The sequence below is a fragment of the Triturus cristatus genome, chromosome 5_2 (assembly GCF_964204655.1).
Source record: "Triturus cristatus chromosome 5_2, aTriCri1.1, whole genome shotgun sequence".
NCBI lineage: Eukaryota > Metazoa > Chordata > Amphibia > Caudata > Salamandridae > Triturus > Triturus cristatus.
The window spans coordinates 38625958-38652577 of NC_140588.1; the positions used below are offsets into that span (position 1 = coordinate 38625958).

At 42.5% G+C, this 26620-nt stretch overlaps 1 protein-coding gene across 1 annotated transcript in view; it reads left to right on the forward strand.

Moving 5' to 3' along the window:
- Window positions 1–26620, forward strand: part of CTNNAL1 (catenin alpha like 1) — an 862216-nt gene that overhangs the window by 384331 nt on the left and 451265 nt on the right. The window contains exon 3 of the mRNA XM_085606809.1: window positions 789–976. Within this exon, the coding sequence (XP_085462935.1) occupies window positions 789–976 (188 nt within the window). The remainder of the gene's footprint in view (window positions 1–788; window positions 977–26620) is intronic.

A 26620-nucleotide genomic window follows, 5' to 3' on the forward strand; every position in this document is an offset into this window, starting at 1 on the left:
ACACTTGGAAACGGTCCATTCCCACAAGGAGACCATTTTACTTCGGAATCCAACTTAACTGTTCAGTACAAACATACGCCCTGACGAAGTTCAATCTTTTTGAATGAAACACGTTGGCTGAGGCTAGTTGCACATATCTTTTGGATTACCTAATAAAGAAAGTTTTTCAAAAAAAGAAAATCGACCATTCGTTGTTACTGAAACAGACTATTGGGGTAGTGCACCACTCCACTTGTTCTCAACTTTTATATATCTGCCTGGCAGTTTGCATCTTCCAACGGCAGGTGCAGGAGCAAATTGTGCTCCCAATTGTGACTTCATTACGAATCACCAACAACGGGAATGTAACTAAGAGGTGCGGCCATTGGAGTCCGCCGTTGATCCTCGCCCTCCTCATGTTTTATCATGGCCAATGTTAATACTGCATGTACAGAAACAAGGTAACATCAATGTGACCGGGCCATGAGTTAATGTAGCCTACCTCCATTTTACATAAATACTTCAGTATGTGCACACATGCTTGGACAATCCTTTGTCATTTCCACTTTGCTACTACCACAATCCTTGTCACTGTATGTAATTTAATACTCTGTCTCTTGAAGATTTATCAGGTTTGAGCTTAAAGGATTTAAAATCAGTTTTGAAATTAATATCCAAATTTGATTATAAGAGCCAAAGATAAAACAAACCATTTTCTTTTTTTTGATTTATCACTTTTAATTCGATTTAGTCATTAAATTTGGCATAATCCAAAAACTCCACCAACCTTTCATTTTTTTCTTTTTCAGGTGAAACAATTGCACAGCTCACAGACGTGGCCTGCGCAGATCGACCGGAATCTGATGGGCGTGTGACCATTTACACTGACAAAAATGCAGTGGTAAAAGCTGCCAGGTTGCTGCTGTCCTCGGTGACGAAGGTGCTGGTGCTGGCAGACAGAATAGTTATTAAACAAATTATAACCTCGAGAAACAAGGTATTTAACCTTTTCTTTTGCAAAGGGTATTCAGAACTGCAATCTAAAACCACTACTTGCATTTTTATTAGTTCATATATTTTTGTACTCCAACTCTCGTGTGTGTGTACTGTGTCTGCTTTTTTTTTTTGCTCTGAAAATAGTTAATAACTGCTTTCCCTTTGTCAGTATATATTTATACTGTAGGAATTACATGTCACAACGAGAGGACTCCAGAGCCGGTTTTGAAAGCTAGAGATTCTGTAGATGTTGCCTTGCATCTTTTTTAGGTCTCCCCTAGGCAGCGTATGTGCTGTCGCTGCAAAACATGCTGTACCTACATTATGGGCTTGAAGCACAGCCCATCTTTTTAATTGGCTCCTTTGACTGCCCTTCGTAAATTCCTGCTTTTCTTTGGTTAATATTAGTAGTCTCTTCTTTTAAACTTCTGTAAGCTCTCATGAGGACTTACACTGTTACTTGTGCTCTTACCTTTTCATGTTATTTATTACACTTGTGAGCACTCTTTTTTAGTTTACCTGCCTCTGCTCATGTTTTGGCCGGCTTGATGAAAGGTCTGCCGTGCTTGTTTATGTTAGTCTTGGTGCATTACTTTTTCATTTGCCTCATTCTCGTGTTTTAAGCTTCTTGTGTTTATTGCCTGTACGAACGCGCTCAGCCAACAGCTGGTTCTTCTCCTGTCCCCCAATCGCCCTCCTTGCGCTGTTCACTGTTGATTCAACTCGCCCTCCTTTTCCAACTTCTCATCTCCCCACCCCTTCATCATCCTCACCCACTTCCCTTGCCGTTCTCTCTTCAGCGCCGCTCGCTTGTGCCAGCATCCAATCCTTGTGAGACTTCTAACATTTTGAGAAACGTGGCTTTTCAACCATTAATAGTAGACAATGTGACATTTTAACCATGCTGGCACTTCATTTTGTTCGGTCGGTCTTACAAATCTCTCGTGCCTCACAGCCGATATGGTGGGCTCAGGACTTGTAGGGGCATAGCGAAGTAGCCCTGCCCCTCACAGCATTGATGGGGCTGCAATGTCTTGTTAAGATACAACTTTCAATAAGAAGACATCTACATGCCACCCCAACATCTTCTTTGAATTGTAGAATAGTTGTCAGGATTCACATACTCCCCACATGAAGGATACCCAGACTAATCTACCCTGATGAATACGACCTGTTTCCCAATCCTTTCCAACAAAAGGAGATAAGTGCATAACTTGGGGAACAGCTAAGATTTGTGCCCCTCTGCACTAATAATTCACTCTGTTACTAGGCAAATAAGTTCATTGCCATCAACTGCGAGAGGAAATTGTATTCTTTTGTGGGCTTTTGAGAACAGAATCCATCTTCCAAAACCCCAGCAGGCAGGGTGCAAACAGAGCAGGCTGCCTAAAATGGCTTCTACCCGCTGCCAGCAACAGAAAAAGCACTTTCACTTAAAAAGCTCTTTCACTTTAAATTAACAGAGCTTCAGAGCGGCAGAACTGAGCTTGGAGCACAAGACCGGGAGCTCGGTTTGTTTTTTATGGGCCACTATTTTTGCAGCAGTACTCTGTGTCATGGGTCAGACTCTGCAGTCAGCTTGGGGGGGACTGGGAGGGCTGAGGTGCTTGGCAAACACTTGTTTCTTTACTGTCTATCCTGGGCTGAGCAATGGCTGCCGAGAAGCAAGAACTGGGTGAAACATATCCACAACTGGGCTTGCTTGGGGGGGCATCCTACAGTACCCGAACAAGCTGCAACCTGGGGCTGTGCTTGCTGCTGCTGCTCTGCACCCGACAAATAGGGACTGGAGCTGGGCTGCTGCTGCCGCCTTCTACAGCTACCAGTAAGTGCAGGGCACCCTAACTTCCACGTACCTCGCAGCCCCAGTGTGCCGCCCCCACCTCTGCGTGCATACAGTGCAGATCCCGCCTGCGCTGTGTGCTGCAATCACACTGTTGACCCTGTTAGCCACTGTGTGGTGCTCCCAGTATTGACACAGGTGGTCTCGCTCATCCACCACTAGAAAAATCTTGCCATTCAAGGTGGATGCCAATAGCACTAACTCGTTGTGTTTCAGCTAGACCCCCAGCTTTGACGCTTTATGTAGAAGGCAGAGTCGGATTTGCAGAGCGGGCAATCGGCCTGTGCCGGAGGGGTCTGTGGCAGAGGCCAGCATGTGGGCCGATTTATTTTAGTCTGTGGCTCAAGCAACTCTATATAACTGGGTTGATTTTTCCAAGCTTTTTCCAGCTTCACGTGAGAGGTAATCTGAGCTGGCCATTAATTGTTACTTGTAGAATGATAATAGGGCATCAGGAGGACGTGCATCATGTGGTGCACCTCCTTCCACACCGGCCCCAGAAGGTGTCAGAGAGCCTTTGAGAAAGGGGTGTATTTTGAGCAGGGCAGTTAACACGTCATTGGTGTGGGGAGGGTGCTTTTGTCTACCCCACAGCAGGCCACAACGATCAGACAGACAAGCCTCATGTCGATCAGACAGACAAGCCTCGGGTGCCTGCTGCAGTTTTCTCAGATTGAGTTTAGGAGTTTCATTCAGATACTCTGCAATGGAATGAGAGAAAAAAACAAGAAACACAAAAGTGTTAAATAACTTTGCAATTTAAAAACAAATCCGACAGTAAACGAATGCCTTTTTTGGCATAAATTTTTGCGAACTGCAATAGTGGGCCACATTTTAGGTCTCGCCTACGCAGCGCGCATGGACTGCTTAGGAGGAGACCTTTAGCCATCGGTTCTCTTTTTTGCCCAAAACTCGTTATTATCTTGTTCTACCTTCATCGGGGGTGCCGTGGAGCAATGAAAGATTCTATTTCGATCTTCATATATTAACAACTTGTTCTGTCTCTGCAAACGGCATACCGGTTTCATCGCTCCACGGCACCCTGATGAAGGTAGAACAAGATAATAACGAGTTTCAGATACTAAAGATCTGACAACGAATAACAAAAAGTGGCGAATTAATCACTTTATTTAGGAGCCACAATGAACCCCTAAGAACACCCGGTCCTGACGAAAGCCTTGAGACTACACAAGAAGGCTGAAACATGTTGACCTACTAGTGCGGTAGACTAGTAACTGGGCCTACAGACGCACAAAATAATTGTTTTAATTTCTCACATCACTATTTTTTCAAATTAAAATTTCTCCTCATTTTGGTGATGTAGAGAATTTTAACCTTCACTACACCTGAGCACTTACACTGCCTTTTTAAATCTCTAGACACTACTGGCAAATCAGTTGGTCTACCTCCAGGCGGAGGACAGCACGTACTATCTAAAAACCCTATGATGACGCTGTAACAGTACACCCAGGCGGAGAATCAAGATATGCTGCCAGTTGCCTGTGTACATATATGAGGGTTTTTATCCTGTTCCAACACGACTTAGACCCTGATTTCACAGGACAAATGATCCATTCGCCCCCTCCCTGATTGATTGTATTCATATATATAGCCTACCCCGCATTTATAAAGTTTTTTTTCAAATGCCAATAATACGCCAAGAAAACCACCTCATTTGGATGTGCGTAAATGTAAAAGTAGGTACAAAATGTATTTCGTCCGTTTTTTTAGCACGTGCTCACCATACACTGGCTCATTTCTATTATCCTTCAGAATTCTGGTAGAAATAACCAATGGTTTGTAAGAATGATTCTTTGCATACTCATTTTGCATCTAAAAAAAAAACGCAAAATATACTCTTAACAATTAAAACTCGGTTTGCAGTGAGTGTTGTGTGGTGTAACATTTTTTTATGAAGTTGAGGTGCAACATTTACCCCACTAAATGCAGCACCTGCATATTTTTATAACTGCAGAATGTCTGCTTTTTCAGATGGAATATAGCAAAGATCTTCCCAACTTTGTGAAGTTCTCAGGTTTTTTAGGTCGAGCCTACCGCAGCGCGCATGCTTTGCTCGACTTTATGTAAGGGCTTCAGAAAGCTCACCACACGCTTGTGCGTGTGTTTTTGTTTGTGTCATAGGGTATTGGGCTTTGCGTGCGCCTTTGCTCTGCCCACGGCCTATTGCTTGCAGTTACCCGCACAGGCCACATCTGTTTTCAATTATCATGCCCAGACATGGTTGCGATAATTGAAAACAGATCGCTCCTTGTGGCGCGTGCTCGCGCACCACTCATATTTCCAACTCCTCTTTCTTCTCGTCTTTGCCGTGTTTGTTTTTGCATATCTGATGATTATGCAACATAAAGGCCGCTTTACAGACTCCTGCACTGATTTATTTATTTAAGGGGTTTGTATACTTCCAAACATGCAGCTTTACGTACTGTCCATGGACTATCAATAACTCAGGAATGTTGATTTGTCGAGAAGCAGTGAATCCAGCTAAACGTGTGGTCTGGCACCCCCGCTGCTCTTTAAGGCTACCCAAAAGCAGTTTGTGGCTTCGGACATCAAAAGCCACAGATACAACATGAGCTTGGCTGTTGGCCAAATATTTTAAAGACAGGACGGTACTTCCAGGGGAGAACCTTCGCCTCCCTCCCTCCACCCCTGGTTGGCAAAACCCAGATAAGAATAATCAACACTCATTGACCTCTCGATGATTTGCAGATGTAAAGTTGCTGCCTTCAATAATGTTAATAAAAAAAAGAATATTAATAATAGGTCAGTGGTGACTGCTATCTTTGGAGTCGAGAGAAACATTCGTAATTAATTGGGTATCCTGGCTCAATTTAAAGGGGCTGTTGGAGGAATGATCTCACAGTGCCTCTCAAAACTAAACTGACGTCACCGAGGGAACATGCTAAAATAACAAATGGTGTTTATCAGCGATGCAGGAATGGTCAAATATATCAGTTTTTCTACACTGAATGGCCTCCTTGATGCATCGGTTGTAGAAACTCCACTCCTCAAAGAGCTACTGATTAGGTCCGAAATTCACAGCACTGATTAAACCCGGCAATCCCTGGTACAGAGATCGCCACACGATTATTATTTTGTGAGCTTGTGACGGCCCTGACGTCATCACGTGACAGATATAGGAAATCGAATAGTGAATGTATTATTACAAATATGGACACTCTTAACAGAAACACTGGTTAGCAAAGTCTGCAATTTTCTGTCCACTTCTCTTAAACTATACTCGGACAGGTTAGCTTAAGTTTATCAGGACAATATGACTGAAGATCGCAACAACAAGCATTAGTACCGTGTATGTAAGGGAGAGAGTGGCCCAGCTAATCACTGCTTACAATGTCCGCTCCACCTCAGAGCAAGCTTTAAGATTTATTAGGTGTGAGTATTAATTAGAATGAATGATTACGTCACATGTAGGGTTGTCTCCTTTCCCACAGAAAAAAACTAGCCATTTTGCTCATGCTTTAAGGGTCTGTAAGATACTTAAATAGGAATTTCTGTAAAATGTGCTTCGTGTATTTCCAACACGGCTTTTCTGTCTCGGTTTACTTTAGTTATCAACCAGCGATAATTTAGATAGCTACAGAAAACATTTAAAAGTATTTTATTCTTGCATTTGCTGTTTTAACTATGTATTGATAAGGGGTAAAAATGCTGGCTTTAGGTCATCACCCTAATTACTTTGCTGAAGAGTAAAATACTGGTCTATCGGGTTAAAAAGAAAAGCCAGGTGGCAACACTAGCCACAGAAAATAATGTCACTGACACCTTCACTTCAGTGGCCACACAGTAGATAACCTGAGAGAAAACATGAAGATAAACAAGCATTGGCATAGCCAATAGGTCTTGCCTTTGGGAATTTATAAGTGTTTAGTCATGCAACAGCTGATGTTGTTGCACCAAGGATATTGTGCTGCATAACTAAATACTCATAAGGTCCCAAAAGCGAGACCTATTGGCTATGCCAATGCTTGTTTTTCGGGTGCCCGGGCCTATTTTCATCCCAATCCGACCCTGGTAGAAGACATACAATCACCGCGGCAATCTCTCTACACCGCCCGCTGCTCGGTTTTAAGCCCTGTTTTCTCTATGTTTCCGTTGAATTTGCAAACAGTAACTTTGTGTGTACACCATAGCTTTCCTCATCAGGTCTGAGTCACTATCACACCGGTCCGGTTTTAGAGCGTTCAATCCCCTGGAGGCTGCTTATCTCACTGCCATCTGAATACTTAAGCTTTGCCCGGGGAAAGCGCAATGTTTAGGCTCAAAAACACTGTGCTAATTAGATTTTGACTACAGAGCCAAGGCGCGCTCTCAGTGAGGCTTTCAATATTATTTTTCAGCACCTTCTCGTTGTTTCAGTAAAATAATATGTTACAATGTAGCTTCGAGGCTAATTGCGGTGTCCTGTTTCACATCTGTGTGTGGATTTTCATATTTTTGTGTAGTTTAGGTGTGTCTTTAACTTTGTTGAGCTTTGTTGGCTAGGTGGAAAAATGTGCCCACTTGTCTTAAGTGTTCTTGCTGGTCTCTCTTTTTGTACGTAACGTTATTCAGGAACTAAAGCGCGTCCTCTCTACGCAGTGCAGTGGAAACAGTGACGTGTACGTGCCCCAGAAGTGACATGACTGTTTCAGAGCTGCGCCTGGCAGCGAGAAGTCACGTGCCAGTGGTGACTCTCAAAAAGGGAAAAAAGATGTGTTTTAGTTTTCAATGTAATCAATGCCAGCCAGGGTCTCTGAGCTCTGGGAGAGGATGTGGTCCGTCGACTAGACTGCCGACTTTGGTGCTGGAAACCAGGGTTCAAACCTCGGGGTCGCGTCCATATCCTGTGATTCTGGGCAAATCACTTAATCTCCCTGTGCCTGAATGTGTTACGTAACCGGTGCTCATGTAAAGCGCTCCAATACCTTCGGGTCGAGTTCGCGCTATATAAATCTGGAGAAAAAAAACAGTGAAAATGTTAGTATAAAATGAGGCACAAAATGAAGTTGCACTGTTTATTGTGCTGAAAGCATTCCCAACGGTTCTGCACCAATCAACACTTGGTGTTATCAGGAAAGGGTTGTAAGCCCTCACCAATGGTCTCCTCACACAAACCCCCTATCTTCGGGCAATACATTCAGTTCTCACTGGCATCTGCGTCTTCCTCTGTGGTCAGTGTGAGTTGGAAAAAGCAGCCTGACTTGTATATGCAAAGTCCCTGCCTGTAAAGGTATATTGAGCAAAAGAAACTTTCGAATGGAGTGCACCCTGAGTATTTATCAGTGATTAAGATTCATTCAAGCATTTCCACCCATCATTTTGTATTTCTGTCAATGAGTTGCCCTCAGTGGCACAGTTATGCCTGGATTTGCCCACTATGCTACAAGGTGCATGCAGGGTTAGACTGGGACAAAAAGCATAGATCTGGGCATTGAAATAAAAGTCGCCCCCATTAGCAAACCAGATAGCAAAAAAGTGCTATCTGGGACAGTTTCTAAATTGTTTTTGTTTAAAACAGGACAGTTTTCAACAGGTTCCACAGCAGCCACCCTGCTATACAATACAGCTTAAAGACATTGCCAAAGCCAATACTTCTGTCTAACCACTTAAAAGGTCCCAAAGGTGAAAACTATTAGCTATGGCAATTCTTATTTCAAATTTTAATTGGTGCATTTGCCAACAAGGTGCAAATCCACATTCCTTTTGAAGTATTTCTCAACATCTGTGATGCTTTTTTAGCTTTCTTTAATGTCATAATATGGATTACAGTTTGATTAGGTAGCGAATATTTAACTGGGTGCTGGGTAAATAGTGAATTTTCTCTTACATTTATTTGGCCGTTGGCAAAATAGTAGAAAGGATTTACTATAGTAGAGATTCGGCACTGTTTGATCGGTGGCCATTTAAATAGTGGAAAAACATCACTATTTACTCGGCCACTGTGTAAAAAGTAGAGATTCTGCATTGTTTTGGCGTCAGCTATACACTGTCACTGTTTATCTGCCGACTGGCTAAATAGCAGCTATAAACAAAAGGGCCAGCAGTCCTACAAATAGCAATTAAACAATTATTGATGTGGCCGCTGGGTAACTAGCAGAAATTATATACTATTTGACCTGTAACCTGCCACGTAGCAAAGAAATTTCATTATTTACCCAACAACTGGCTAAATAGTAGAAATTGTGTACTGTGTTACCGATGGTCTTGCAAATAACTTGAAAAGTAACTTAATTATGGTGGCTGTCCAAATAGTAGACTTGGCCAGCAGCCATGCAAATATCAGAGAAACTTAAATATTCACCAGGCTGCTGTCTAAACAGCTTAAATGTTGCATTACTGTGCACTATGCAGATTTCAACAGGCGCTTACACCAGGTACTGCAAACAAAGATGAACCCAAATGACATCAATCTCTTTGTGAAAGTTAGAGGCCTGGTGTATTATTATTTAATTCGCCAAAAGATATTGTTAATTGTGCACATTCCTTGTGGGAATGTACTAGTATTTTGCAAACTGACCTACATACTTTTTGGTCGATTCACAGAATACAAAATCTCAGGAGGTTTCAGAATGACCTGGCTAATTAATACCTGTAGGGTAATTTCCAATTTGCGACCTACTGTGAGTGGCTTTAATCATAGAGATGGTGGCCTACAAGGCCAATTACTGCATTCCAAAATGCAAAACATTTTTTTTCCTTTCAGAGCAGCCTGTGTTCCTTAAAGGAATCATTTAGGTTTTAAAAAAATAAAATTTTCAGTTTAGAAAACTTCTCCTCCCTGAGGCTTCCAACATGATTTCTAAAGGAAATGGGACTTAAGGGGACCCTATCCCCTTTGCATTTACTTACCACCCTAATTCGGGGGGTGTTAGCTCATCAACGGTTTATGACAGCAGTTGCAGTCATAAACTATCAATAAATTCCTTTCTGCATTGGCAAGGGGAGGAAGGAAACCCTTTCATGAACTCTCCTATTTGCAATTTGGAAATTATCGCAAAGTCCTTTTACTAGACAAAAGCTTTTCCAACTTATAACAAGGCTTTTATACATAAAGAAAAGCACCTTTGTGGTCACAAACCTTGCGATTTTGCGAAATGAGGCCCTCAGTGCTAAAACTGGCTTAGTATCAAACTCTTAATTTATAGGTCTGAATGTCCCAAACGTTTGAATGTTTCCTAGTTATTTCAACAGGCATGGCAGAGAATGCCACTCCATTCTGCCACGGCCTACGTCATAGTGACTTGGGAGGCCCTTTATTGAGCTGTTTTGTGCTGCACAAATTCTTTACTTCCTTACCTGCAGATTGGACTAGTGATAAAGATGATTAGAACTTTTACAAGATTAATTAAAGCGGTTTACTCTTCTAAAGCTATGTACTCTTACTCACAAAGCCAGGGGATTGTACCAGGGCCAGCTATAGTATTAACAAAAGACTCTGTGTTATTGGAACAACTCGATTTTAGCAGCTAATCAGTGTGTTGCGGAATAATTAGTTCTGGTTCAGTCAATTACACAAATCAGGTTAAAACCACTGAAAACAATGATTTGTTAAAGCAAAGGCCAGAACTGGAAATGTGGTTACCCAGTGACATTGTGCCAACAAATGTTTAGGGTGATCTTATCAAAATAGAATCATTTGCATAGGGCCCCTTATCAAGTGACCAGCACAATACCATTGAGGGGCTTCATTCCAATCTAATGACGGAAGGAAGTAAAAATATGGGCCTGATTTAGGGGACAGTGTTAATTCCATTAGGATGACAAAGGACAATGCTTCCGCCATGCTGGTGGACCTCCACCCGCCAAATTTAGAGTTGTCAGCTGGTCCTGTGCACAACTCTCTACATTAACGGGTACTGCTTTCATTGTGGTTTCTGTGTATGCAAGAAATGTTTGAAAGACCGTGCAGTCAGACATTTTGGCCAGGCAGCAAACTTAAAGAAATATATATATTTTTTAAAAAATAAGCATCCTAGGACCGGTTTCGGGGTTTCACCCCTCTTCAGCCAGGATAGCTTGATTCCAGGCATGGTGAGCAAAAAAACGATGGATTTAGGCCCAGATCTCTGTACTGGGGTGAATGTATGACATTGTTCTGCATTCTGTCCATCAACTGTTGTTTTTGCATTTGTCACCCTGAGTGAGACGGGCATGCTCAGAAGTGAGTCCCGTGCTCTCCATGCCACTGGAATCAAGCTATCCTGACTGAAGAGGGGTGAAACCCCCGAAACCGGTCCTAGGATGCTTGTTTCCGGTCCAGGGAGGACATGGCTTGGCAGTTCGAGCTGGACTGTTCCCATGAGGCACAGGGTCAAGACTGATTTGCATATGGCCAGGTCTAAACTGGGGTGGCATTGTGAGCAAAATAATTATGGATTTAACCCAGATCTCTTGACTGGGGGTGAATGTTTTGATTTGTTCTGCATTCCGTCCATCAATTGTGTGTCTTTTGCTTTCTCGCCATAAGTGCGCCAGGTATGCCCAGACGTGGGTCCTGGGCTCACTGTGCCACTGGAATCAAGCTGTCCTGGCTGAAGAGGGGTGAAATCCCGAAACCGGTCCTAGGATCCTTGTTTCCGGTCCAGGGAGGACCTGGCTTGGCAGTTCGGGTTGGACTGTTCCCATGAGGCACAGGGTCAAGACTGATTTGCATATGGCTAGGTCTAAACTGGGGTGGCATGGTGAGCAAAAGAATGATGGATTTAACCCAGATCTCTTGACTGGGGGTGAATGTTTTGATTTGTTCTGCATACTGTCCATCAATTGTGTGTCTTTTGCTTTCTCGCCCTAAGTGCGCCAGGTATGCCCAGATGTGGGTCCTGGGCTCACTGTGCCACTGGAATCAAGCTATCGTGGCTGAAGAGGGGTGAAACCCCGAAACCGGTCCTAGGATGCTTGTTTCCGGTCCAGGGAGGACCTGGCTTGGCAGTTCGGGCTGGACTGTTCCCATGAGGCACAGGGTCAAGACTGATTTGCATATGGCCAGGTCTAACCTAGGGTGGCATGGTGAGCAAAAGAATGATGGATTTAACCCAGATCTCTTGACTGGGGGTGAATGTTTTGATTTGTTCTGCATTCCGTCCATCAATTGTGTGTCTTTTGCTTTCTCGCCCTAAGTGTGCCAGGTATGCCCAGACGTGGGTCCTGGGCTCACTGTGCCACTGAAATCAAGCTATCCTGGCTGAAGAGGGGTGAAACCCCGAAACAGGTCCTAGGATGCTTGTTTCCGGTCCAGGGAGGTCCTGGCTTGGTAGTTCAGGCTGGACTGTTCCCATGAGGGACAGGGTCAAGACTGATTTGCATATGGCCAGGTCTAAACTGGGGTGGCATGGTGAGCAAAAGAATGATGGATTTAACCCAGATCTCTTGACTGGGGGTGAATGTTTTGATTTGTTCTGCATTCCGTCCATCAATTTTGTGTCTTTTGCTTTCTCGCCCTAAGTGCGCCAGGGATGCCCAGATGTGGGTCCTGGGCTCACTGTGCCACTGGAATCAAGCTATCCTGGCTGAAGAGGGTTGAAACCCTGAAACCGGTCCTAGGATGCTTGTTTCCGGTCCAGGGAGGAACTGGCTTGGCAGTTCGGGCTGGACTGTTCCCATGAGGCACAGGGTCAAGATTGATTTGCATATGGCCAGGTCTAAACTGGGGTGGCATGGTGAGCAAAAGAATGATGGATTTTTCTTTGTATCTATTTATTGTATATATGGTGTATAAGTGTGTGTGTATGGGTGTGTTAGTATATGTATCAGTCAGTGTTGGGTGTGTTTGTGTGTATGAGTAAGTGTCTCAGTAACTCAGTGAGTGTATTAGTGTGTCAAAGGGAGTGTCAGTGTATACATTAGTGATATCTAGGGTATCTCTGGGTGTGTATAAGTAAGTGTGTGAGTGTGTTAGTAAATGCATTCATGAATCAATGGGTGTGTCAGTGCATGTATCAGTTTCTCTAAGGATGTGTCAGAGTATGTATGAGTGAGTGTGTGAGTAAAGTAGTTAATGTATTAGTGTGTTCATGGATGTGTCCGTGTATGTATTAGGGTGGGCTAGGTTGCCTCAAGGTGTGTAGAAGTAAGTGTGTGAATGTATTAGTGAATGCCTTTGTGAATCCATGGGTGTGTCAGTGTATGTATCAGTTAGTGTTAGAGTGTGTATGACTAAGTGTTTCAATATGTTAGTGAATGGATTTGTATGGCCATGGGTATGTCAGTCTATGTATCAGCTAGTCCCAGAATGTCTCAGCGTGTATATAAGTGAGTCAGTGATTTTGTCAGAGAATGCCTCAGTGTGTCCATGGGTGTGTTAGTGTATGTATTAGTGAGACCTAGGTTATGTGAGAGTGTGTAGGACTGAGTGAATGAGTATGTCAGTTCAAACATCAATGTGTCCGTGGGTGTGTCAGTGTAGAGTTGTAGAGTGTGTCACTGTGTGTATGACTGAGTGAGTAAATGCCAGTTAATGTATCAGTGTGTCCATGGGGGTGTCAGTGTATGTATTAGTGAGACCTACGGTGTGTCAGAGTGTATATGACTGAGTCAATTAGTATGTTACTTAATACATCAGTGTGTTTGTGTGTCAGTGTACATATTAGTGACTTGTAGAGTGTGTCAGTGTGTGTATCACTGAGTGAGTGAGTATGTTAGTTAATGCATCAGTTTGTCTATGGGTGTGTTTTTGTATGTATTAGTGAGGCCCAGAGTGTATCAATGTGTGTATAAGTGAGTATGTCAGTGAATGCAGTAGTGTTTCCAAGGGTATGTTAGTGTATGCATCAGTGAGTCCTAGGGTGTCTGTTACTCTATCCATGTATATATGTTATCAAAATTATATACAGAATTAATTACCGAAATATCTCCAAACTTGAATCCATTGATCTGTTATGAAAAAGAGAAAACAGAAATAGATGTTATTGTGACGTATTCAAAAAATCACTTTTCTGCAAAAATAAATATTTATGGTAATATAAAAGCAGTACACAACTGTAACACTGTAAAACAAATATATATTTGCTTAAACATATCATTTTCTGTGTGTTTATTTTTTACTGTTCTCAGCTTTTATACTTGGACATTGTACACAATGTGCTGTATAAATAATCATCATTGAACAGTGGGGAAAAAACAATCATACAGACTGTAGAAAAAGACCCCAGAACTGCACAGTAAACTACAAATAAGTCATACCTTGCATCACACCCACTAAAAACACTTAATTATTCTACCTAAAGGTACTCAACTCATGTAGATGAATATATCAAAAATAAAAATGATATGATACTGATATAGTCCATTACTTGAAATAGATGTAACACATATTCAAATTTCGGACACCATTTTGAAGACATCACCTCTGCTAGGACAAATTATATCTTACACACTGATCATCCATAAATATCAAACACTGTATACCACTCTTTAAATACTAATCTTCCTTAAAACTTTGGTTCAAGAAAGAGATATGAATTTGGAAGTTTGACAGGTAGTTGTTGTTTGAAAGTTAGCTTGCTGTCATTGCATTCTGTCCATCCAGGTGATTTTTTTAAATTCACAGTGTAGAAGTTATACAAAGTCCTTCATGAAAGATTATAGCCAGTGTTGTGCACGTTCTTCCAGAAGTTGAAATGTGTCCTGCATTGAAGTTTCTAATTTCAGTTTCTATTTTTGATCCATCAGCTCCGCATCGTTGTAGCATCAATATAATGTATTTTCCACTTCTCTGTATCTTCAAGGTAAACATACATTCTGATCTAAAATTTGAGCAGGTCATATGTTGGTTTGCATTTTTCATTAGCCTGTCAAAAGGCACAGTTTTACAATCTGGTAATGTTAAGTAGATACATCTTTCCAAATTGATTTGAGTAGTTGCAAAGGAGCAATCTTCACAATCGTGGTTCCAGGTGTGACTCAGTCCAAATAATTCATTATTATTAACTTCTTTTTTTCCAAACATCCTAGCATCACCATAATAAATTCATGTGTGTCTTGTTGACTTTTGAGAGAAAATACTACAGATCCATTATGCATGTCTATCTCACCTCAAATGCATGAAGCAGAATGTACTCCTGTGCTATCACTACATAAACGTTCCACCAAAGTACACAGATGAGAGGAGATTCTGCTGTCTCCTTTATGTTGAATTTCATTTACAAAATGCAGTAAGCACATTGAGACCCACATTTGCATAGCATTTGACACTAGTATTGTTTTCCAGCTGAAAACCTACAATATCATCCTCAATATCAATTTTTTTTATTTAAACTCCATCTTTCTTATCTTTTTTTGCTTCTTTTGAGGAACCTTTTAATGAGGGGGATGTGTTACATTCTCTCTAATGCACCTGCATCTCTTTACCTCACTTCTTTCCTTTATCTCTATTACATCACCCTGCCGCATGCCACCCTTGGCATGCGCTCTGTTTACTTTCTAAAGACATTCTATATTCTGCATGGCTGTTTCACTGTAAGGTTCTTTACTGTTGCCCAGTTGCATCTGGAGCTGTAATGGATGGACCTATCTTGCTGTGCTGATAATAAATCTACTTGTAATTCAGAATTGGAGTCTGGATCATACTTAACAAGCCATTGATTGCTAACTAAGCGTTTGCTTAGGGCAGTTTGTTTGTTTCTCATAATAGGATACCATCCTAAGTGAAGAGCATATACACTTCTTTTTTTTTTTTTTTTTTTTTTTTTTTTTTTTTTTTGAAAACCTTTATTTAACAGTATGTGCAGACAGATACGGGCCTACAACCCTCAGGCCGGCCTCGACAAAAAAAAAGGGGCACATCAGCAAGCAATTATACGATTCAGCAGCATATCAGTACAAGCACGAATAGACCAGATTACGTTATACACAATTGTGCCGCCGAGCGCCAGGATGATGAGGTTTAAGTTTTATAAAGTTTTGAAATAAGTCCATAGCAACAGGTCTGGAAGGATCCGAATCAGAGCAATGCAGTTAGGACTATAGTGGGCAACGATCATCAGAAGAGTCAGCAAGCATTATCCGTAAGGTAATCAATCGCACTCAATAAAATCAGGATAGAAAAGAAGCAAATCACATGACGATCCCCAAGCACTACCCACAAGTTCCCAATCCTCCCCTCGACCCAAGAAATAAGAAAGGAAAGAACAAACGAGAAAGGTAAAGAGTAGAAAGGGAGAAGAGAAAGAGAGAAAAGAAAGAAAGAAAAAGGAGGCCCATAGAAAAAAACCCAACAAGGAAATATACCCCCCACCCTACACGCATGCAGAGGCTACGGCCTACCCCCCCTAGCAGTGTGTCTGTCGCCCCAAAAGAGTACCCGAAATGTAGGAGAAGAGAAAGAGAAGAAAAAGAAAAAGAATGTCACGGTTGATCGGAGGAGGGCCAAGGATCTATTCAATACAAGCAAAATCGTTACCCGCGGTCACCCAACCCCAGGCCCCGACCTAACACCCTGCTACATGTACCTCCAACAGTCACAAGTCCCAGTCCCAGCCATATACGTATCAATGTGCAACAAGAAAAACCCCCTTCCTCAGCCTTGGCCCCTTCGAATCTGCAGTCCAACAGAGTCCAATTGCAGTACAGCCAACCTGGACGGGATGGGCCACCATGGAGTCCGTTGCAGCAATCGAGGGGTAAGAGACAAGTCAAACTGGAGCGAAGCTCGATAGTAAAGGACCACAGAATGCGCCACTGCTATGCGGTGGCTAACACAACAGGGAGCAGGACGATGCATAAATCCCAGAGTAGCGGCCGGCCGATGGACAGGAAGCAAGTCCAGGAGGACGCTCCGAGACGTGGCACCAAAGGACAAAGGAGATGGGCAAAACGGCGGCTGAGGCACAAGCTCCGGCCATACCAAGGGAGCAGGATTGTCAGACTCCTCCAGGGCAGAGCCGAGGAGTACCGGAGCGGGCACTGGGACACGTCCCCCCGTCACTGCCACATACCTCAACTCGGGTGATCCACCGACAGTCGACTGAAGATGTGGCTTAACATGCCGCACTGGAGAATCATCATGGCCAGCTGAAAAAGTCCGATCAAACCGGTCCTCCAAACCAGTGGCAGAGTCGCGGAAGGCCAACCACAGGTCCTCCAGTGCTGCCAGGATGTCGCAAAGCCCCAGCGGTGGATCAAGGATGGATGGTGCTGTTGCGTCCGCCATCTTAGGCAAGCAACCATCGAGCGCCCCGGGAAGCAAGCCCCCCTCACCAACCATCGGTATCTGGAAGGTGATGAGCTCTCTGCGGGGCCCCGGTGGTGCAGGAAACGTGGAGGCAGCCGGTCGTGGAAAGGCTTCAAGGACAGGGGAATCTGTGGTGCAGGGAAACCCACCGGCGAGACCAGGGCTTCCGATGCGGAAGATGGCGTCCGCTGCTGTAGGCTGCAACAAAGAAGCGATCCCGGCCCTCTCCCAGCTGGGCCGGGATACAGTATACGGGAGCTGGATACAATGTTGCGAGCGGGGCGCGCTGGGCAGCCGAGCATGAAAAAGGCTGCTGTGAGAATCCCAGCGCCGCGCTCCAGGTCCGGTGCACCGGCTCCTCCCTCTCCACAGCGGCCGCTGCTAGCGTTGTCGCCGCCGGCCGTCCCCACTAAACAATGGCCCGGCTGCGACCGCTTGGAAGGCCGGAATGGAAACCGGGGCCCAACTCCGCCGGGGCAGCTCCGTTTTCGACCGGAGTCAAAGTATCGCGGTCAGGGACGTGGCGCAGGTAAGCGTAGGGCTCGGAGGCGCAGGATTCTTGCCAGGATATCGACGAAGGGCGAAAGGGTCGGCGGAGTCGAAGAGCTAGGCGGCCATCTCGGCTGCAGGCTAGGCTCCTCCCCCCGCATATACACTTCTTAACCATTTGTATTCTCTTACATAACTAATATCAGCACTAGCTGGCTAGTCAGCCAACGCACTTACCCCCGGGATGGAGTATAGTACGAATATGGAGCAAAATTGGGGAAGGCAGCCTAGGGGAGTCTCTGAAAGAGACAATGCCTATGAGGACACAGCCTAAGGACCTCGACCAGGAAAGTGAGAGGCTCACAAATAGGCTGAGAGAAGCTATCAACAAGGTGGCACCTGCACGGAGGGAAAGGGTAAGAAATGAGGCAAAGGGTGCCCCCTGGACCACGGAGGAACTAAGGGGAAAGAAATGAACCCTACGTCAGTACGAAAGGTAGTGGCGAAAGTCGTACGACCTAGAGGGGCTCAAGGACTATAAAGCCATGTCAGCCCTTTGCAAAAAAGCCATCATTACAAGAAAGGCTGAGTTCTATGAGGCCAGGATTAGGGAGGCAAATAACACGCAGAAGGAGACTTTTAGAGTACTGCAGGAACTAAGTCAAAAACAGGAGCAGAAGGCTACTGCCAACTTGGAGGACAGCAACAGGTCTCAGACCTTTTTTTAAAATAAGGTCAAGGACATTCTAACCGACATAAGTAATACCCATATCAGTCAAGGCCCCATTGGTGGGGAAGTACCACCCAAGGCGTGAAACTATCCCCCTTTCCGTTGCTAGGACTAGACTCGATGTCTCACATTATGGCCAGAGTCAAGTCTGGGTCGCCAGCGGACCCCTGTCCACCTAGGGTGTTTAAAATGACTCTCCCAGTGATGGGGAGGGATTTTTTTTCTCCCTGATTAATCAATCCCTGACAACTGGGAGGGTCTCACTCAACTTTAAGGAAGCTAGGTTAACCCCTCTGCTGAGAAAAAGCAGGGACAGACGTCAATAACCTGAAGAATTATCGACCTATATCTAAGCTCCCCTTTTTGGCCAAAGTTGAGTTGAAATGCACTATGCATTTGGAAACACCCATGGAAAAATTCAGGCACTGCCATACTGCAGCAGTTCTTGGCATGGGGGTACCCATGGCAAAATACTGGCACTCCCACATTGATGGTAATTCTTGGTATGAGCAGGACAATTGTGGCATATTGGGGAGAAAGTATCCAAAATGCTGGCCTAACATACTAGAAGTAATTTTTGACATGAGATCTGGGCCCTTGTACATGTGATAATTTCTCCACACAGGACACTATGTACTTTTTGTTATGTTTTGTGACCACTTTTACGATATTCGTAGAATGCTTTTAGTGCCTATCTCAAAGGTAAAAAGGTTTTACCCAGGTAAGGGCGGCATTATTATACTTGCAGATGCTGAACAACACATGGGAGATTTTTAATATTGCTAGTTTTTTAGTTGCCGCTGTTAGGAAAAGGAGGCACATTAGGAATAGTTCTGTTGTAGCTCTTTGATAATAATTATGAATTTCGTTTTTAATGATTGTCCTTTTAAGTGGGGAGTATCATTGTATGTTATGTGCAAAGATAACTCAGTTTGTATGTCAAATTGTTCTTTTTCTTAAGAAAAACCATAGAGAAATTTATGTTTAGATTCTTATTTCTCAAAACGGAAAGTTGAAGTTTGTTCTAGTGACTTTTATAAGTTTGGTGATGAAATGTTTTATGGTGCCTAACATTATTTTAGAACTTTTTTCTTATTGATGTAATGTATGTCATATGTTGTGTAATTGTATGGGTTTTGTTAACCGAATAAAATGGATTTGACTGCCTGACATGAGTCACCCTGTAGACAGACAGCAGTAATGGCAAAATTCTAGCACTGGCATATTGTATGTCATTTTTTGTGTAAGTTGGTACTGTGGCATATGGTGGAGGGATTCCCTTGACATAATGCACAAGTTTTTGCTATGTTTCATTATTGTGAATACATGAAAAATAATGTTTTGGGTAAAACCTTAAAATAATTTATGATCAGTGTTTTGTGGCACTACATACTCTTCAGATGAACTCATAACAAAAACATAATTCTTCAATTAATACAAAGGTTCCCCTGGCATATCTTATCACCACCCTAATATAGGTGGTATCTAAATTATTATGCATTTGTGTTGTTATGTTAAACATGCAGTTATTATGGAACTTCAACAAACTCTAATCAAGAGTATGGAGATCACTTTGTGGGAAGATTTAGGGTCAAAGGTCATGTTAAATGGTACTTCTGAGATGTCATTAGTGTCAAAGGGTGTGTGCTGTCACTTCCACTTTCACTGGCATTTTGGTTCATTGACATCCATGGTCACTTTGAATGAATGAATCTTTGAGCAAATCTAGGTCAGTTCCATCCTTTAAACTATCTAAGCGTGGCTCAATTATTGATTACACCTTTATTTCAGAAAATGTAAGCCCTAACTTGGTCTAATATATGGTGGATATATGGTGACCCCTTGACTCGAGAGTGACCACAACCCTCAGACACTTATACTGCAACTGCCAATAAGTTGCAATCCTAGATCTAATGAGCTTCTCAATACGGTGCATTCTTCATATGATCTGAAGAGACTGGTATGGCATTCGGATAAAAATGAAGAAATAATACAGGCTGCTGAAGCAATAATAAAGGATAGCGACCAGTGCCAGGTGGGGGTAGGTTCAGTGATCGATAAATGGAATTATATTACATCATCCCTGTTGCGAAAATTTCTAGTACGAAATCGAAAGAAAATAAATCTAGCATCAATCTACCTGAATAAATGGTACACATTGTTGCTATTTAAATTAAAACGATCACTCAATAGAGCTGTACGGGATGCCTTTTCTCATAGATACCAGCAGACTTACTTGTATATAAGGATACAATGACGGCTCTTAGAAGACCTTATTGACAAGAAGTGTGGTTGGCTAACTCATGTTACCATTACCAATCAGGGCTATGGAACAGATTACTTCATGCCTCTAGACAAAGTAATGTAAAAATGTTTTCGGAAATAATTAACAAACTTGAAAGGGGAGGCAACAGGGCTTACAGTATTAATATTATGGAAGTTGAATGGGTAAACTTTATTACCAACCTTTATGGCGTGGGCGAACTAGTTGTGACTAAGCAAGACTTGTGTCATAATGGTGACAACATTAACAAACCAAATACAGAGATAGTAAGTGGCATGAGCCTGGGTAATGACTTGGTCCATAAACATAATATTGTGAATCTTAGTGAGTCATATATTGAGCAAGTCAGCAACCCTTATTTGAAGAATTATCTGGAACGTATCCGCATTTATGAAATAGCCAATCTCTCACACCGTCTTCGATCAAATGGTGCTCCTGGCCCAAATGGCCTTTTCCGTGACAATATCGATATGTGGGCCGATGTGTTGACCCCAGTGTTCAACGAGGTATTGACATCGAAAATTGCCCCTGTATCATGGCAAGGTAGCATCTTGCAGCCCATCTATAAAAGCGGCCCAGCTGACAACCCTGCTAATTATCGATTAATCGCCTTAACTGATATCGACGCTAAGGTCTTTGCCTCTCGTTTATTGATTGACCTGAAAAATTGGGCAGCTCAGCATGGTATAATTCCACTCAATCAAACAGGTTTTTTCATTAGAGCCAATCTACCATTACCAACCTGCTGGCCCTCACTTTATTAGCAGAACAAGCAGTTTACAAAAAACGAAATCTATATATTGCTTTTATAGATCTAAAGGCAACCTTTGATTCAGTTTCTCGAGCCTAATTATGGGAAAAACTGGTTGGCTGGTCCATCCCACGTAATTTGCTAGATGCCATATTTCTTCTTTACACCAATTCTTGGGTCCAGGTCAAGCTAGGTGACAGTGGTACCTTATCAGAAAAAGTTAAAACCGATAACGGCCTAAAGCAAGGTTGCGTCCTTGCCCTTTTAATCTATTTCTGTCAGACCTTCTCCAGCACCTGGAATCTGTTAACGCCCATCCCCCCAAAATTAGGTGAGGTGCAATTAGCTATTTACAATAATTAAATAATAATATTCTGTTGAGCCAAACCTCAATAGATCTACAAAGATTGATAAATGCTTTTGATGATTATATCTTAACAAATGGCTTGGAACTGAATGTCAAAAAAACTAAAATTATGAAAATAGGCCTTGCAAAATCAAAGACCAACTCATGGAGGGCCAGGGGAGGGCCAATTGAAGTTGTAAAAACATATCAATATCTAGGCATTTTATTTGATAATAGATTTTTGTTTAAAAATCATTTTAAAGATTTAAGGGCAAAAACTGTAACCCTAATCCATGCCTTTAAATGTCTGTATAAGCAGTTAAGATGCCAGTCATATGATCATCTTCTTAAAGGTATGAGAGCAAAGCTACAGCCAACTATTACATATGGCTCACCTATCACCAGGGGGAAAGATGCAAAACTATTGGATCTATTAGTAATTAAGGCTAATAAAACAATTTTTGGGATCCCAAGGTCAGTTGGCCAAGCAGAAATAAGTCTGGAGTTTGGCCTCCAAAGACAATTTATGGTGTCGTATGTGCTCTTTGTTTTCATCTGTTTCCTTAGTGAACATCTGTTGTCTTGAAATATTAAATTCTGCCTATACCACTACCTAGCGATCCTACATTCAGAGTGTTGGTCTGCTGAAAGGGCTCACCGAATTGACCATGCACAATTTTGAACAATTTTTGAAAAAACAAATCAAAGTCAACTCCCTTAATACGGATAAATCCGCTCTAGGGGCAAAAACTCATGCATGGTTTGTGATTAATTCACACCAGTCTCTGCAAATCCAGCCATACATGAATGCCTATTTCTCGGCCCGAATAAAAAATACATTTCTAAATATTAGATTGGGTATAAACCCAACTAAGGAGGGTATGCCGACCTGGATTCAGCATTGGCCAAGTACTAATTGTAGACTGTGTGGATGGCCACGTGAAACCCTATTGCACATTGTATGTGTGTGTCCTAAATTGCTTAAAATACGTTGCACTCTTTTAAAACCCCTATTTCTTAAGGTGGGGTAAGATTGGCTTGTCAGGCCCTTATTTTATGTCTATCGGCTGAGTCGATTCCACTGCTATGTCGATTGACAACGTTTTTAGCAATTGCTGAAAATTTGCTGGTATCTGCTATTTAAGGGTTACCTTAATGAATCATGAATCATTGAGGTTGTTAAGGTCGATGACATTCTGTACGATTTAGTGCCTATACCACTATGGTTACAAGTCACAATAGAAATTTTGAAAATACTGATGAACTTTCACAGCTTATTTGCACAATACGGTCATCCTGAACAATTTAGTACCTATGCTGCTATGGTAATTTGACCCAATAGAAATTATGATAACACTGATGCACTTTCATAGCTTGTTTGCACAATGGAACTCATTGCATATAAAATTCTATGCACTAGGACAACCTTAGTGTAATGGACAATGAAGGGCCAGAGAGGAAATGCGATGCAAGAGAGGTTTTTATTCCAAGTCTCTTTTAGGTAAATGTTACAACTCTGCTTTGGGCTCTCTCCCGTCTTTGCTTCAGAGGAAGGGTGTGGTGATGGACCCTGTCGCCGTTCAATCAGGAAGTCCCAAGAAGCATGAAACAAAACATAAACAAATCGGTTTTAAGGCGTGTACTCAGTTCTCCGCTCTTTGTACAATGGGGAAGGGAGTGAGGGATGAACACCCGCACACACAACCGTCACCAGGTGATTGTTATGGGTGTATACACGAACACGCTACAACGGAATTGCTGGTTAGGCGCTTATCCCTCCTCTGACATTGCTACCTGCTCTTGCACTACAGCATTCCCGCTCCCAAACCAACCCCGGATACAGGCTCGTACCTCTGGTAGCCACGCTCCTGCGGGAGCATGGCTGGCGTGTAGATGATACCGAATAGGGTCCGACTCACTCTTCTTCGTCTCCCGGTCCCGCGACCCTGGAACTGTTGTCGACGCCCTCTGTCCGGTTCGCCCTGGAGGCCCATCGTCATTCTCCTGACGATCGTTGTAATGGCAGCTCACTTCGGTCCTTGGCTCCCTGTCCTCGCAAAACTTCCGGCTTCTGTCTTCCTCCCTGGAACTTCCAGCTATGTAGTCCTCTTTCTCGCCGTCCTCTTAGATCATTGGAGCGTGTGACGCCGTCACGTGGTGTGGTCCGGACTCTGCAAAATAAGGAAAGTTAAAGGGAGCGCTGTCGTCCCCCAAGGAGTGTACCGATGGTGACTGCAAATAAAGTACAGGAGGGGTATAACGGGGGGAAAAGGTCGTCGGTCTCCTCTTCTTCCCTATCCTGGGTAGGCACAGCCTGACACATAGAAAATAGTTTTTTTAATACACACAGTCACCTTACCGCTCACTTGCACTTTGAAATGTAATGATACAGTTTATGTACATATGTATCTTATAGCATATTTGCACAATGTTATACAAGGTTAATAGTCTTTTATCGTACATTCCTGAGTGTAACTATAATTTGTTAATAGATTTTATTGCGGTTGTTATAAAAGAAGCTTACAAGTGGTTTCAATGTTCCAGTATGGCATGTTACAATAGATACATTCTTTTGTACAGGCTCTTATTGTCTAAAGAAACTGGAATAGTTTATTTTATATTGTTCTGTTTTAAACTTTTAATTGCAAGGATTTTTGTTAATCAAGCTATAAAGAATTAATTAATTCATTCATGGTTACTTTATATTCTTTTACACTTTCTCTCGATGTAGTGCGAGATATTAGCTGAATCAAATGTATGTGTATGAAGTGATAAATGCATTGTTAGCTTATGAAAATGCAACAAAATTAATTTAAAACCAAACAATGTACAAGACTTTAGCTTAAGATTTCCATCTTGGCTGCCATATACCAGCTCCAATATGTACATCATTCTCGTCATTCCCTCCTATGCTTTTTGTTTAGTGGTTTATTTCAGTTTAATTGTCGAGTGTTTTTCCTAAGCTTGGCATAGTGTAAGATGAAATTTCCCCTGTGTAATGAATATGCTTCCAAAAACAGGGTAGTTCCAAAGTACTTGTTTGTAGTGGTGTGCTATCATCTTTGTCTCGATTTTAGTAACTTCAAACTGTGAAATTATCTATATTAGATTTAAATAAAATGGTTGGGATCTGCCTACTGAAGTTATGATGTGCTTTTTACGTTTGGCTTGTTTATTGATGACTTCTGCCACATTCCCTGTGAGTGCTAAATTCCTGCAACACCTTTTCTCCTTATCTCAAGGTTTTTAAATTGTTTACATTTCTCGCAACAGGCAGCTTGGGTCGTGAAGCAGTATAACTGATGATCTTATTAATTCCAAATATTTGTATGTATTGACATGCCTGCATCAAGCTAATTATTATCAGAGCTATAATAGTTTTTTTAATGTAAATTGCTTTGTTCTTATTAGGTTACCAGATGCATTCCTTACAAGTCATTTTTATCGTCCTCCACCCCTTTTCCACTACCCTGCTGTTATGTTGCGGTATTTTATTTGTAAGATGTGTACGTGAGCGCTTTAGGCACTGAAAAAACACATTCCACATGGGATACAAGGAAAGAATATAAGGAGATTATTTGTTAAAAAGTCAAGTGTTTTTAAGGCCTAAAATGAAGTAAATTGGTTCGTCATGAAGATCATTTGATATAGAATTTCATAGTTTTCCATCTGCAGTGGAAAAGTGGTTGTCCCTGAAAATGGTTGTCTTCTTTCAGGAGACTCAGAACTGAAAAAGATTATAGGATTTCAGAGGTTGTCCCGGCTAGTGGAAAATGCATTTGTTTGCCTTAACAGTGGGTTTCTTCTCATATAAGTTTTATGCAGAACTTTGAGTTTTGAAACCCACCTGAGACTTTATACTTCACCAATGTAGCAATTTGAGCACTGGTGCCTTTCACCACATGAGCAGTGATGTTTTTGTTGAGCTGTAAATGATGCAGGAGTTTGTCTGGAGCTGACATAGTCCAGTCTTGACTACATAATAACATATATATCCATGATTTGAAGTATAGAATTAGTGGGAGAATATTTAGAAGAATGCCCAGTTGTGCAAAGAAAGTGTGAGCTATATTCATGAAGTGTGCTTCCAGTAAGGCAATATTCTTTAAGTTATAGACCACCTTCAACAGGTCAGAGGGAAATCCGTTGTGTCTCACCGCTGCAACGTATTCTAAGATTATAAGAATGTCTGTTGGGCTGAGCAAAGGTCAGCCTGACAGACCAGTGGTGTAACGAAAGTTTAAGGGGCCCCCCTGCAATGTACACAGAGGGGCCCCCACTCCGGATTTAATACGGAGCGCTCAGGTTTAAGTACTGTGCTGAGGGGCCCCCGGCAGCTTGGTGACCCCCCCGCACCGCGGGGGATGCGGGGGCCTGTGTTACGCACCTGTGACAGACACTCTTCTTGTTCAGGTCAGGCAGCCAGGCGCTATACATGCACTAAATGTCAAGGCAACTCAATAGCTGAGCTGAATTTTGCCCGGCTGAAGATGTCACAGCATGGTGGGCGTGACCTCCTCAGCCTGGCAAAATGCCTGGAGGACCCCACCCTCATTTTTTTATTAAAAAAAAGTCTTTATTTGCATTTTGTAGTTAACTTTAGATATACAGTGTATACAGAATTTATTACATATACAGTATCAACGCATGGCAGATAGTAGTTCCAAAATTATAGCGTATGTGTTACTTATTTGGTATTTTAGTCACCATTATAGTGTCTCAGTTCTGTGCAATTGGATATTTGCGCAGGCCAGTGCCTCTTCTTTATGTAGCGCTACACTTTCTACCTGGGCCCACACCGTGAGCGAACGTTTCCAGCAAAATTGTGGATGTGGCTTTGTGGTGTTTTTGACCTGGGAAACATGCCTAATATGCAGTCTTCCCATGTTTGTAGTTGTAGGTGGTCCGTACATTCAGACAGGCAGGACCCGACCTCTAATCAGTATTGGTGCTGTAGAGGGTAGGACATCAGCATGTGCAGAAGGTCTGCTCCAACCTGGTCGCAGCGAGGGCA